Raw genomic sequence first — 14,650 nt, 5'->3', positions numbered from 1 at the left:
GTAAGTGTCTGAGGTTGGAATTGAACCCAGATCTTCTTGACTCCAGGTCCAGTATTCTATCCATTGCACCACCCAGCTGCCCTATAACTTGCTTTGCCATTCTTCAATCCATGGCATCTACTTTGTTTCCAGATCTTTGCTTCCACAAAAAAGTGTTGCTATAAATATAAATATAAAATTAAATTAAGTTAAAAAATAAAAATATATATTTTTATCATTGATCTCTCGCCATGGGACCTCTGGACATTGGTGCACTGGTTGAAGTTTGAAAAAGAGGTGACTGAGAGGGTAAATGATAGCTGTCTTTGAGTTTGGAGGGGCTGTCATGTAGAAGGATGGAGCATAGAACTGGGAGAAATGCAAAGAGGGACATTGAAGCTTGATGTCAGGAATTTCCCAACAAGGAGAGCTATCTAAAAGCAGATCAGGATGCCTCTGGAGACAGTGAGTTCCATTTTACTGGAAGTAAAGGCTGGACGATTATCTAGTGGCGATTGGTTGGACTGGGTAGACGTGGAGGCTTTTATACAGTAGGGAAGAATGTTGCCTTTGGAGGCAGAGGACCAAGGTTGGAATTCCAACTATGCTACTTTACTCCCTGTGTGAACTTGGGCAAATCATTAACTGTTCTTTTCCTTGTCTGTCAAAAGAAGGGGGTTGTATTAGAAAGACTTGAAGGCCTCTTCCAACCCTAGATCTAAGATGTTATATCACCCATCCCATTTTTCTAACTCAGAAAGACTTGTCTGGCTCAAATCAAAATGTCCCTAGACTCGATGAATCACTAAGTATTTACGTTTGTGGTTGTTTCATCATTTTAGCCAAGCTCCACTCTTTGTGACCCCATTGGGGTTTTCTTGGCCAGTATACTGGAATGGTTTGCCATTTCTTTTTCCAGCTCATTTTACAAATAAGGAATATGAGGCATGAAGGGTGAAGTGACTTGCCCAAGGTCACATAGCTTGTTTGCCATGTCCTTCTCTAGCTCCTTTGACAGCTGAGAAACTGAGGCCAATAAGGGTAAGTGATGTGGCCAGGATCCCATAACTAATAAGTGTCTGAGACTGGATTTCAATTCAGGTCCTCCTGATACCAGATCTGATGCTCTATCCACAGCTCCATCGAGCTGTCATGAGTATTTGTGTGGCACCTACTATGTGAATCATATTTTTAGGTGTTAGGGATGAAACCACAAAAAAAAAGAAATGATCTCTGTTCTCAAGGAGTTTACAATCTGGTGGGGGAGGTATCATATACAAAATGAGAGACAGCAGGGAAATGTGGGAAAAGGAAGCCATTTCTGGAGGCAGAAGAAGATCTGGGTTCAAATCCTGCCTTAGCTATTTACCTGTGTGACCCACTCAACCACCTTGTGCTGCCTCAGTTTTTTCATCTGACATTGAACTAAATGTTCTTCTACCTCTAGCTCTATGGCCCAATGATCTCATATAAATTACATAAAGAATAAATACCTGTGTAACCCCAGGTAAGTCACTTCACCCCCATTGCCTTGCCTTTATCACTCTCCTGTGTTGGAACCAATACTTAATATTGATCCTAAGGTGGAGGATAAGGGTTGAAAAAAAAAAGAATAAATACCTGTGTGACCCTGGGCAAGTCACTTCACCCCTATTGCCTTCACTTCTATTCTATTCACCCTTCTCACTCTCCTGCCTTGGAATTGTAAGAGTTAAACATTTGTCAGATAATAAACTTAAAATGTAATACTTGAAGTATTGGATATTAATTGAACTCTTAGAGAATGAATACTTAGTATTAATTTTAAGAAGGAGAGTAAGGGTTTAAAAAAAAGAAGAATAAATAGAAAGTACTTAGGCAGCTGGGCAATCAGGAAAGGCGTGATACATTTCTCTGAATGGCTTTGGGGGGGAGGTAGAGAATTCACTGCCTAGATGGGCACCAGCAAACAGATCTCCTCTGCCTGGGAGTCTAATGGATAATCTTCAGCCTTCAGCCTCTCCCCGCTGTGTGGATGTGGGAAGAATCATGAGCTCTCCAAGAAAACTCTTGTCCTGTACCTGACATTTCTCCTGCCCCTAGGAGAGAGCTGCTCCCACTGTGCTAGCTCTCGCCTCTCTCAGGGCATCTGGAGTCCCCCCAGGGAAGTTGGGCATTCTGTGGCTGCTGCTGCTGCTGCTGGAGGGGGAGCTCCGAAGTGCCGGTGTCCCTCCTCTGGGTGAGAGACTCGTGTGTTTTTCCGTTTGTCAATGAGAGCTGGAGGGATCATTTTTCCCATTCTGCCTGAGACACTGCAGCTGTTTAGCAGGAGGCTATGGCAACAGAGCATCTTGTTCCTCCTCGGTAGCACTGCCTCAGTAGGACTGCAGATGGGCCAGCCTGGCTCGTGGACTTCAGGGGATCCTTCAAGGGCTGGTCACTGGTCTTCTGTTGGAGGAGATTGGAGCATCCCAAGAAACCCAGGAGGTGTGTGTATGAATGCGTGTGTGCGTGTGTGATGGGCGGAGGAGGGTAGGGTACCAGAATCCGGGCTCCCAGCAAGACAGACCACAGAGTTTCCATCCTTATGCAGCTTGGGCCAGCTCTGAAGGAACTTGGGTTCTCAGAGAGCAAGTTTTCTAAAAGCAAGGTTACCCTGAGACTTTTAGGACTCCCAGTTCCTAAAGGAAGACGTAGAGGGCTGGCAGAAGGGAGCTGGGATTGGACCGAGGGGAAACTCTGCATGGGGCAGGGGCCCTGGTGTTCAAAGCAGAAAAAGAAGGTAGGTGACCCATGGTGCTCCCTCTGCGTAGTCTTTGTTTGTCCCTATCCAGAAGTCAACATAAAACAGTATTCATCAGATGCCTGAAATACGAAGGTTGGCTCTGTGGGGATTCTGGAAATGTTTAGTTACTTGATTATTAAAATGATAAAATTTGGTTATCTGACTGTTACAATCATGAAATTAAAGCAATTGTTTAATTATCTGATTATTGAAATCATTATTAAGATAATAAATGCAAGAATCTCCACGAAATAAAACTCTTCATTTATCATCTCTCTGTCCTAAAGGAAGGCACTAGGTGGGATGTATGATATGGTAGATATAATACTGGACTTAGAAGAAAGGATGACGAGTTCAAATTCCATTTCTGACCCTTCCTATTAGTGTGACCTTGGACAAACCATCTAAACTCTGAGTCTTTTTTAGATCTTTACTGATCTATAAAATGAGGAGGTTAGACAAGATGATCTCCAAGATCCTTTCCAGTCCTAGATCTAGGATCCTGAGTAACCTCACTTTGTGACATTTGTGGGTGTATTGTTACGATGTATAAATTGCTTCTCCTCCTTGGACCTCCGAGTGCTTGATTCAGAGAGGAAATCTTGGGTACAGATCCCACCTCTGACAGTCCCAACTATTGGCAAATCATTTAATCTCTCGATTTCTCTGTTTTTTTTTTAATGTAAATAATTTTGCCTGGAGGTCTTAAGAGTTTTTGAAACTTAAAGGAAATGATTGATGTAAAAATGCTAAAAAATGGACATTATTATTATGATGTATTATATCGTGCCATATATAGTCCTGGTATGAACTGTTTTGATTTTGTTTTGGGTCTCCAGTGTCTTGAGCAAAGTTATTGCTTAATTAATACATGTTGAAATGAATTTAACCTGTAAAATGTGGCAGATATATGCTATAAAATCTCTTCTAGCTCTAAAGTAGAACAACCTTCATTCATTTATTTATTTGTAGAATCAAAGGTGTTAAATTGAAAATGGACCCTTAGATATCTTCTAATCCCCCACTCTCATCTTATTTATTTATTTTTGTCCACACCTGTGGTTTTATCGGTGCAGGGAACTTTAGGTGATGATTGTCTTCTGATACAGATCAGCTCCTAGTCTAAAGCTACCGGTTTTTATAGATTGGTTGGGGGTGGGAGGGGTTTGCCTTACATCACTCCATCAGAATTATCAGATGTGGAACCTGAACCTGACTTTGAGGCTGGCTCTCCTTTCACTAATAAATGTCATCTTGGCTCTCTCAGCCCCTCATCTTATCTATAAACCCTTTCAGAGGAGGAAACAGGCTCCCATAGGCTAAGGGACTTGTCCATGGTGCTAAGCTAAGAAACTTCAGAGGTAGAATTTGAATGTAGGATCTTCCCCACACCACTCTAACCATAATGCCACAGTTGGTTGCAAGGGTTAGTGAGATAATCGAGGGTGACTAGAGGGGCAGATATAAAATTTGTCGGAGTGTCTTGCTTTTTATTATGCAGAAATGGCAACAACCGTAAAATCTTTATTCTTGCCACCAAAGTCTTCTGAACTGGCAAGTGCTACCATGTCAGATATTGATATGTAGATCAGTAGAAATGGCATTAAATGGGATGCATTGCCATCTGCTTTGCTGCTGTACTGTGGGACATTTCCATATGACTTATGGCTGAACCCACTTATAGATCTTGTCTCCCCCCATTAGAATGTAAGCTCTTTCAAAGCAGGGAAGGTCTAACTTTTCTGCGACCCCAGCACTTGTAAAAAGCACTTAATCCAAGGCTTGGCATATAATAGATCCTATATAAATGCTTATCCCCTTCTTTTCATTTTCACTCCCCCCTCCTTCTAAGGTGCCTTAAAACTTTAACGTAGAGTCACAGAATTTAATAATAGTAGCATTTATGTAGCACTTTGAAATTTGCAAGACACTTTACAAATAGGGGAGAGGAAAAAGGAGAGAATAATTATTTATGTAGCATCTACTATATGCCAGGCACTGTGCTAAGTACTTTACCAATATAATCCAATTTGTTCTTCACAACAACCCTGTTAGGTAGGTGCTACTATTATCCCTATTTCACATTTGAGGAAACTGAGTTAAACAGGTTAATTGATTTTCTCAGGGTTATATAGCTAAGAAATTATATAGCTAGGAAATATAGCTAGGGTTATATAGCTAGGGGCTGGATTTAAACTGAGACCCTCTTGATTCCAGGTCCAATGCACAAATACTGTCTCATTTTATCCTTACCACAACTTTGGGAGGTAGATGCTATTATCATCCTCATTTTACAGATCAGGAAATTGAAGCAGATAGAAATTACATGACTGACTTATCCAGGGTCACACATGGACTGAGGCTGGATTTGAACTCAAGTTTTTCTGATGCCAGGTCCAGGACTCTAGCCACTGTTACCACCTAGCTGCTTTTCAATGATTGGAAAAGACCTCAGGCTGAGGGACTGGCAGGTCATCATTTCATGCTCCTGGAGTTTTAGCTTCAAGGACTTCTTGGATGCTTTTTCTTGAGTAGGACGTCCATGCTGCCTGTCGTAGGAGATCTGAAGCAACAACGAGCTTCTTCCTAAGAGCTATGACTCATCCTTCATGCCATAGCATCCTCTGCGATGGTCAGAGTATTTGACTTTGGCAGATGGGATTTGAAAGGCTGACTATGAGCGGGCTATTTTGGGCACCCATTTACCGAAGTGGTAATGATAACTAAATATGTTTTCCCTCCGGGAAAAGAAGTCACCATGGAGGTTTGCTGCACCATGTGATGGTGACACCCATGGAATTAGATTCTGAGCTAGAAGATCCGACTTTAAGTCCTAGATCTTTTACCTTTCATCTGTGTGACTTTGGCTAAGTCACTTCACTTATCTGGGTCTGGATTTTATCTGTTAAAAATAAACAAAAATGGAGAGGTACCACAGTGTAGAGTGTAAAGGGATAATATTGGATTCAGAGAGAGCTGGATTTGAATCTTGTCTCCGAAGTTTTGCTCTCCTGGCTAGGAGACCTCCAGGGAAATTGCTTTTCTTCTCCATTCCTTGGGCAATTCTCTAATCAATTAATCAATACACAAGTACTTAAAAAAACCCTTACCTTCTGTCTTAGTATCAATTCTAAGATAGAAGAGTGGCAAAAGCTAGGTAATTGGGGTTAAGTGACTTACCCAGGGTCACATAGTTAGGAAGTGCCTGAAACCAACACTCTATCCACTGTGCTACCTAGCTGCCCCTATCTACAAATACTTATTAAGCCCCTAATAATATGCCAGTAACTCAAGATTATAAGTTACAGTGGAATTATTTGATTTATGTCAGTGGATGGGATTTTCCACACTCATCAAATTTCTGGTCCAAATGATGCCTGTCCCAAAGGGGGTGCTAGATTAGATCAAGAGTTTTTCACCTGGGTTCAACAGACCTCTAAGGGATTCTTGGACCTGAATGTAACTTTATTTTATATTTATTTGCATATTACATATATCATATATAGCATATAATATATTATATGTATAAAATATATATTTATATTTATTTTATATTTATTATGTAAGCAACTGTTTTTAGGGTGTTCCTAGGCTTTCCCAGATTGCCAAAGGGACCCGTGACCCGATAAAGGTTAAAAATTCCTGCCCTACATGATATCTAAGATACCATTCCAACTCTAGATGGTATGCAGACTCCTTTGGTAATCAGGATGGACTTATTAGTTACCCTTTAAGCCCTTGAAAAAACATAATTTTGTTTTAATCTGGTTCAAAAACAGTTGTTGTTTGGAGCATTTGGGTAGCTCAGTGGATTGAGAGGTAGACCTAGAGACGGGAGGTCCTGGGTTCAAATCTGACCTCAGATACTTCCTAACTGTGGGACCTGGGCAAGTCACTTGACCCCCATTGCCTAGTCCTTACCACTCTTCTGCCTTGGAACCAACTCACAGTATTGACTCCAAGACAGAAGGTGAGGGTTTAAAAAAATAAAACAGTTATTGTTATTAAGGATGTTGATGATGATGATGATGATGATGATGATGATGTGTGTGTGAGCATTGATGGTACATTGGGCAAACTAGAGTTGTGGAGTCTGGCCATGGCATGGAGGACTCTCTGATCACAGGTACTATTGTAGTCCTGAGAAGTAAAGCCTATGTCTTCCCTTCATCCTCCATCCTCGTGTCCCTTGCCCAGTAGCCTATCTTCCCATCCAACACCTATAGGGATGAAGGCTATTAGAAGACCAAAGTAACACAGGGCCATCTGTCTTGAGAATGGTAGAGAGGAAGGAGGGACCCAGTAGATGTTGGTACCCTGGAGAGGAACCTTAACTGCCTTGTCCTCATAATAGCCACGAACCCAGTTTAAATCAGACTGGAGGCTTCATTTAGGACATGGATTTATTTCTGTGGTTCATTAGACCTTTCTTGGATATGTGTAGAAGATGTGTCCGTGGCTAGCAGAAGGAGGAAAGGGAACCCCACCAGGGTATGTCCTGTCTTGGCACAGCGCCCTGTATTCATCTCTCCTGAGAAAAACAAGTGCAGGAAAACAAAAGACCCTGGAGAGTTCTCTGGCTTTCCAGGGCTGCATTATTGGTGAGATCAGTAATTGCCAGTGGAGAGGAGCCTCAGTCATCCAGGAAATGGATCCTTAGTAGATAGGACCACAATGTACCATGGTTGTGGTCAATGGGATAATTGATGTCCCAGCATCACCACTTTTTATTTCCTTTAAAAGTCATCCATTTATTCATTTTAAGTGTCTCAAAACTTTCTCTTGCCATCAGGGACAATTAGTGAATAAGATTAGCAAAACAAATTAGCAAATAGATCAAGTTTTTGATCTCTTCCTGATTTTTGTGGCCATCCCAGCATATTTCTGGTGGGGTAAAAGCGATTCCGGGTTTTCTTTCACTCTTTTTTTTTTTTTTTGGTGGGGAGACTGTGCTTTGGAGAATTCTTGTTCAGGACTACTTAGACTCCAAAGTCTTTTCCAAGCCTAAAGTTCTGTATGTCTGGACCTGGTGGGCTTCTTTCACTGCGTCTATACTTGTCACCTGGGGAGAATTATAAGGGCAGAACATGGAGTAATGTGAAAGACAAAGGGAGATGGTTCTAGGTAAAGAGAGAGGGTGTAAGGGGAATCAGTCTGGTATCGGACACTTCCTTGCTGTGTGATCCTGGGTGAGTCACTTAACTCCAATTAACCTAGTCCTTACCACACTCTTCTGTCTCAGGATACTAGACTTCCAAGGCATTAGATAATGGTTTAAAAGAAAAGAAAAGGGTAGTCGGGGAAAGAAAAGATACAAGTGAGTGTTAGACAACTCAGTCCTGTGGATTATGGAGAGGGTTAGAGGAGACCTGTAATACCAGTTGGGTGGCAAAAGCAAAGATTGAAAGTAAGGACCAAATTTTAGATACTAAAGAGGTGAAAAGAATAATAAGCTGAAGAGAATAAAGAAGTAATTTCATTTTATTTTTAATGTCTTATTGATACCTTTTGTTGTGGTCATTTTTTAAACCCTCACCTTCAGTCTCATGATTGATACTGTGTGTTGGTTCCAAGGCAAAAGAGCAGTAAGGGCTAGGCAATGAGGGTTAAGTGACTTGCTCAGGGTCACAGAGCCAAGACGTGTTTGAGGTCAGATTTGAACCCAAGACCTCCCATCTCTGGACCTGGCTCTCTACATATTGAGCCACTTAGCTGCCCCAATCTATATAACTCTTTAAAAAAAAAACAAACCCTTACCTTCCATCTTAGAATCAATACTATATATTGGTTTTGAGCTAGTCAATGGAGGCTCAATGACTTGTCCAGGGTTATACAGCTAGGAAGAGTCTGAGGTCAGATTTGAACCCAGAGACCTTCTGTCTATAGGCCTGGCTTTCCATTCACTGAGTCACCCAGCTGATTCCTTTTGTTTTTACAAAATATTGTGTTCATTCCTGGGTATCCCTTGATACTCCACTTTCCCACCCTCTTCTGTCCCAGAAGCAAACCCTAGCTTGTAATCAAGAAAAACAGTGAAGCAAAACCAACTAATTATGGTGCCTAGAGGCAGCAAGATAATGCAGTGGATTAAAAGGGGCCTGAAGTCAAGATTTGAGTTCAGATCTACAGAGAAATAGAGAAACAGAGGAAGAGAGAGTGTCAGATAAAAAGAGATGGAGAAAGAGGATAGAAGGAAAGAGAAAATCAAAGAGAGGGAAGGGGAGAGGAAAAGAGTCAGAGAAAGCTAGAGATGGAGAGGAGAGACAGAGAAAGACAGAGACCTCTAGAGAGGGAGAGAGAAGAGGAAGGGAGGCGGGGGCAGAGGGGAGAGACTGAGACAGAGACAGGGAAAGGGAGAGAAGAGGAAGGGAGGCCAGGGGGAGAGGCAGGAGAGAGACAGAGACAGAGAAAGGAGAGAGACAGAGAAAGACAGAAACAGAGTGAGAGAGATGGACACAGAGTCAGAGAAAGACAGAGACAGAGAAGAAGAGAAGAGGAAACGAGGCCAGGGGGAGAGGGAGGAGAGTTGAGAGAAATAAAGAGAGATGTAGAAAGCTAGAGACAGAGAAGGGGAGAAGAGGCCAGAGAAAGAAAGAGACAAACAGACAAGCAGAGAGAGGGGGAGGGAAGGAGGAGGACAGAGAGAGAGAGTAAGGGAGGGAAGAGAGAGAGAAGGAGAGAAACAGAAAGCTAGAGACAGACTAGGGAGATAAAGAGAGGAGTAAAGAGGAAAGGGGGGAAAGCTAAAAGCAAAGACAGATGAAAAACTGAGGCAAAGGAAGGTAGCTTGCTATAAGCCTCAGATAATGACACCCATTTCATTCCTCCCAGAAGAGAGGTAGGGAGACCACTCAGGTAGAATGTTGCAAACATTATCACAGGAAGAAAGGAAACAAGCATTTATGAAGCTCCTACTATGTGCCAGGCACTATCCTAAACCCTTTACAAATTTCTCACTTGATTCTATTAGAACCCCTGAGAAGTAGGTACTATGAATAACTCCTTTTCCAGATGAGGAAACTGAGGCAAATAGGATTAAGTGATTTGCCGGGTGTCACACAGCTACTAAGTGTCTGGGACTGGATTTGAACTCATGAAGATGAGTCTATCTGATTCTAATATAGATGTATGCACACACACACAAATACATAATTTCACACTCACAAATACACACACTCACATATGCACACACACATATTCACATATGCACACCCTCACACAAACATGCACACACATACAAACACACGTGCACACTCATACACAAATACACACATGCACACACATATACACTCACACACAAATACATACATGCACACACAAATACACACAAAATGCACACACACAAAAACACACAAGCACAATTTCTCTTGGGCTGATTTGCTCAGGGTTTCATCACTAGCAAGAACTCGGTGTGGGATTTAAACTCAGGCTGTCCTGAGCCCAAAGCTGGTCCTCTCTGGAGCTTGCAGGTGGGAAATGAGAGGGATGGACAGTGGGGCCAGGCAAGGTGAAGCAGACATGCCTTGCAGTTGGAAATGGGGTCAGGGAGGGCTTCCTCTCTCCCCAGCACACGCTCCTTTCTTCCAAAACTCAGCCAAAGCCTTAAGTCTTCTACAAAATCTTTCCTGTCCCAGCTGTGTGACCCTGGACCAGTAACCTGTTTGACTCAGTTTCCTCAACCATAAAATGGAGATCAGCATAATACAGTCCTCCCAGGTTTCTGTCAGAATCAAATGAGATAGATGTCAGCTCCTGGCACCGAGTGGACAATTAAGCAATATTCACCTCTCTTTTTCCTCCTCTCCTTTACCCCCCACCAAAAAAAATTATTGCCCTTGGAGCAGGCTTCTGCCCTCACAGCTCCCACCCAGCTCCCCATCACACAGGAACAAGCTGATTCATTCTTTGGGTGAATTCTCCTTGGGTCAAAGGCAGGGGGAGGGGAAGACACTGAGCATCTCTGTGCTTTTCTCAGTTTTCTAGCAGGCCTGGGCAAACGGGGGTGACTGATCACGACTGCACTGAGCTCCGGGGGAGTTCCATCTGCAGGCAAACGCCCCATTCTAGGGGATGTGTCATCTTGGGAGGGGAAAGCAGACTGCAGCAAAGGGGTGCAGGGGCTGTCGTCTCCACCTCCCTCTCTCCTACGTTTCCCCAGGCAGGGGCCCCTTGAGGAAGGGCTGTGACCAGAAACTGCGACAGGGGCACAAGATCTGACCCTCCTGAGGCACTGGAAAGAAGGGCTCTGGTTACTCCTAATTATTATTTTCATTAAAAAGAAACATCTTATCTTCTTTCTTAGTATTTGTTCTAAGACAGAGGAGCAACAAGGGATAGCTATTCAGGGTTAAGTGACTTGCTCAGGGTCACACAGCTAGGAAGGGTCTGAGGCCACATTTGATTCCTCCACAGTCTCCCAACACCAGACCTGGTGCTCTACTGGCCTATCCATCTGCCCTTAATCCAGATTTTTAGATAAATTCAGTTAACACATATCTGGGGAGCTTTAGGGTGAGACTTTGGCCTTGTGGGGCTTAAGAGATTGGAGATGGTTATGTTGTATTGTGATATGTTATGTTATATTATATTAAGAGATGTTATATTATGTTGCTAATATGCTGAGATATTGTTATAAGATATTAAGTGATATTATGCTATGCTATATTAAAAGATATTAAGAGAGCTTATGCTATACTAAGGGATGTCATTATATTAGGAGATATGTTAAGAGATGTTATGTTATATCATATTGCTATGTTATATTTTTTTGAGATATGTTAGATGTTGTTATATCATGTTATATCGTTATATTAAAAGATATTATGTTATGTTAAGTGTGGAAAGGAAACTAGAACAAGTTCTGGACTTTCTGCCACTGTGTTGGAATAGGCAACAACGGGAATATTAGAGAGAGAAGAAATTGTCAAGACTCACAGTTGGTGGGGGAAGGGGCAACTGGGAGTGTCAGGTGGTCTTGTGTCTAGCACTTTCTTCCTGGGTGGGGGAAGTAGGAGGAGCTTGTCCTTCCCAGTCTGGATGGAAGTGCCTCTACTGTCTTCAGTCCAAAGAGACAGGCACAACCAGCTCTGAAAGTCAGAACTGTTCTTGTTGCTTGCTGTCTACTGCTATAATTTTGAAATTAAGAAAACTAGCACAGAGATAGTGTAGACAGGAATAAGAGAAACCCTCCACTAGCCTGTGAGCCTGGTCTCAGCTCCAAAGCTGAGAAAGACTCCAACCTTATTTATGGACATCCCTCTTCTCTTTCCACTGATACCTCTCCAATCTGAACTAGTTATTAAAATTTATCTTATTTGAATATCACAGGCAGATAAGTGGACTCTCTTTTCTGGGGCATAGAGGGAGCTGAACCTCAGTTCAGTCATACAATTACAAATGTTCCTTATCGGATCCCTGCTGCTCGACCAAATTTTGGGGAAGCTTGTCCCTCAGGTGGGTCCATATTTACCTGCCTTGGGGCAGCTTCGGCAGCAATACAGTGAGAAGACATCCCTGCAGGCTATCATAAGTGGCTCATTTCTTGGACACCCCATTTTGTTCAAAATATAGCCTCTAGGCAGGGGGCATCTCTCTCCTTTGCCTCACCAGCAGCCATATTCCCTCTCACCCTTCAATTCCTCCATTCTCTGCTATAAACCTTTCGTTATCCCCTGTTTTTTCAATTCCCCCATCTTTCCCTATAAATATTACATAAGAGATATTATGTTATGTTAGGAGAGATTGTGTTATGTTATATTAGAATATGTTATCTTATGTTGAGATGTTATATTAAGAGATGTTATAGTATATTATTATCTTATGTTATGCTAAGATGTGTAACAGTTAAAATTTAGGAATATGGGGAGACTGAGGCAGGTAGAAATTAGTTTCTCTCTGCAAGGAGTATTATATTTTTTAGAGGTTTATTAAGGATTAAGGATTAAAGAATATACAAGTAAGAAACATGTGCCTAGGCCAGAGGCCTAGACAAAATAACCTCACGTCATGGAAGAGACGCCTCTGCTCCAAAATGGAAGTCCAAAAGGAGCTCAAAAGCCTTTGTAATCAGCTTAAATACCTTCTCGATCTCGCCCACCTCAGAATTCTGTGGGATTACAAAGCATTTTGGGGAAGTGGAGCAAGGGCTTGTGGGGATTGAAGTCCAGAGTTCAAATCTCAATTTTACATCCCGCCGTTTGATCCTCTGGGAAGAAGACCTTCCCCAAAGGATCATAAAAACATAATCAATTTAAAGATTACAATAATTTGAGGATAAGAGAAAAAAAAGAATAAAACCAATAATTGCTGAACGCATTGACAGAAAGCCAGTTAGGGGGCAGTCCCCTTTGGCATGAAAGTACAGATACAAATAAATGTTCAATCAACCACACCCAAAGTTCAATTTTGTGCAACTTGTGGTCTGGAGGCTTCTTCATGGTGGCTTCTCCAACAGTTCAGTTCTGGATTCAGAGAGGTAGCATCTTCTTTACCTAAAATTCTTCTCAAAAGGAATTTAAACTTTGCAATTTAAATAATGATATATATTTTTTTACATTCCACCCCATTAAGAGGGTGATTAAAAAAAAAAACAGGATCACTTAGGGATGCATGGCTGAGGCATGAGGTATATGAATCAATTGGTAAGAGATATTAAAAGATATCAGAAAAATTAAAAAGAAAAGAAAAAATTTCTGGATGAAAATATAGACTATCAAAATCTTATGTGTAAAAATTCCAAGTAAAAGAAAAATAAATCTATAACAGGTCCTTCAATCAGGGCCCAATCAAAATGATCTAAGCAATGATGCATTTACCCAGTCAATAGCCAGGACTACAGAAAGGTACCACACTATGAGAGGCAGAAAAGAAAGGGACCAGATTATAGAAGTCAAGTTGGAGCCAAGTTTGGGGATACTTGTCTTTGAGTATCTTCAGAGTGAGTGTGGACACAAGGAAAGCCTATGTCTTAACACATGTTAAACATAGTAACCTCAAGTCTTCACACTAGGTTCAAGACCTTTGTATTGGCCTAGAAGTGCATCAATCCATCCTGGATTGGCTTTTCTTTGGCTTTGTGCAATGGCTCTTGTGTGTATATCTTGTCCTGGAATCAGACAGAATCATTAAGCAAAGTCCCATAATTTATTAAATAATTAGTGGCATCATTTTTATAGTCACAAGCCTTTTTGGGCATGCATTAGCAAATGTATTTCAAACTTGTAGTACTGAAAAATCAAAAGGTAAAAGAAAATCTTAATACTGGTGACATGTGCTTCAAATATAAAAAAGAGAGAAAAATATATAAAAACCCTGAAAAGGTATATTGCACATGCAAGAAAAATATAATAATAAAAGAGCTTTTAAAAAAATTTAAAAATATAGCTTATAATCATTGACACTCTGTGTCAGCTAAGAAAATAAAGAATACAAGGCTTTCTCACCAAAAATGAGATCCATTTCCTCTTAATATCTGGCCATGATCACTGTGAGTAGAAGGCAAATGAATTGAACAAGGTAACAATTTTTCATTTTTTAAAAATACAGTAGTACAAATATGTAGTTATCAATATCCCCCAAATTCTCAATAGCCCAATTAATTACAATAGCAAACAAACACACTATCCTATTTCACATAAGTTGCTGTATGGCATTTTAAAAAACCTATGAATTGATGGATATTTGTCACAATTTTTACAAACACAGCAATCTTTCAACCTTGATAATAAACATATTTTTAAACAAAGTAAAACTCATTTTGGGTTAAGAACATAATCAAGAAATCTATATATTCTGGTAGAAATTAAGTAGTGAGCTGAAGAGTATAAATAAAAGATGCTCCTTTTTTTGGAGGCTTATAGGGATACAAATGCCCTGAGATTAACTGCCCAACTTCCATTCACATGTGGG

At 41.2% G+C, this 14,650-nt stretch overlaps 1 protein-coding gene across 1 annotated transcript in view; it reads left to right on the top strand.

Annotated features, from left to right (window-relative positions):
* The first annotated feature begins 2,023 nt into the window (after window positions 1–2,023).
* The window catches only part of RIMBP2 (RIMS binding protein 2), a 576,724-nt gene continuing 564,097 nt past the window's right edge, over window positions 2,024–14,650 (top strand). The window contains exon 1 of the mRNA XM_056821917.1: window positions 2,024–2,740. Coding sequence (XP_056677895.1) covers window positions 2,546–2,740 — 195 coding nt within the window. The 5' untranslated portion in view covers window positions 2,024–2,545. The remainder of the gene's footprint in view (window positions 2,741–14,650) is intronic.

This window comes from Monodelphis domestica, chromosome 3 (assembly GCF_027887165.1).
Source record: "Monodelphis domestica isolate mMonDom1 chromosome 3, mMonDom1.pri, whole genome shotgun sequence".
NCBI classification, from domain to species: Eukaryota; Metazoa; Chordata; class Mammalia; order Didelphimorphia; family Didelphidae; genus Monodelphis; species Monodelphis domestica.
Note: the sequence above shows the minus strand (reverse complement) of the source record. Positions and strands in the feature narration are given on the sequence as shown.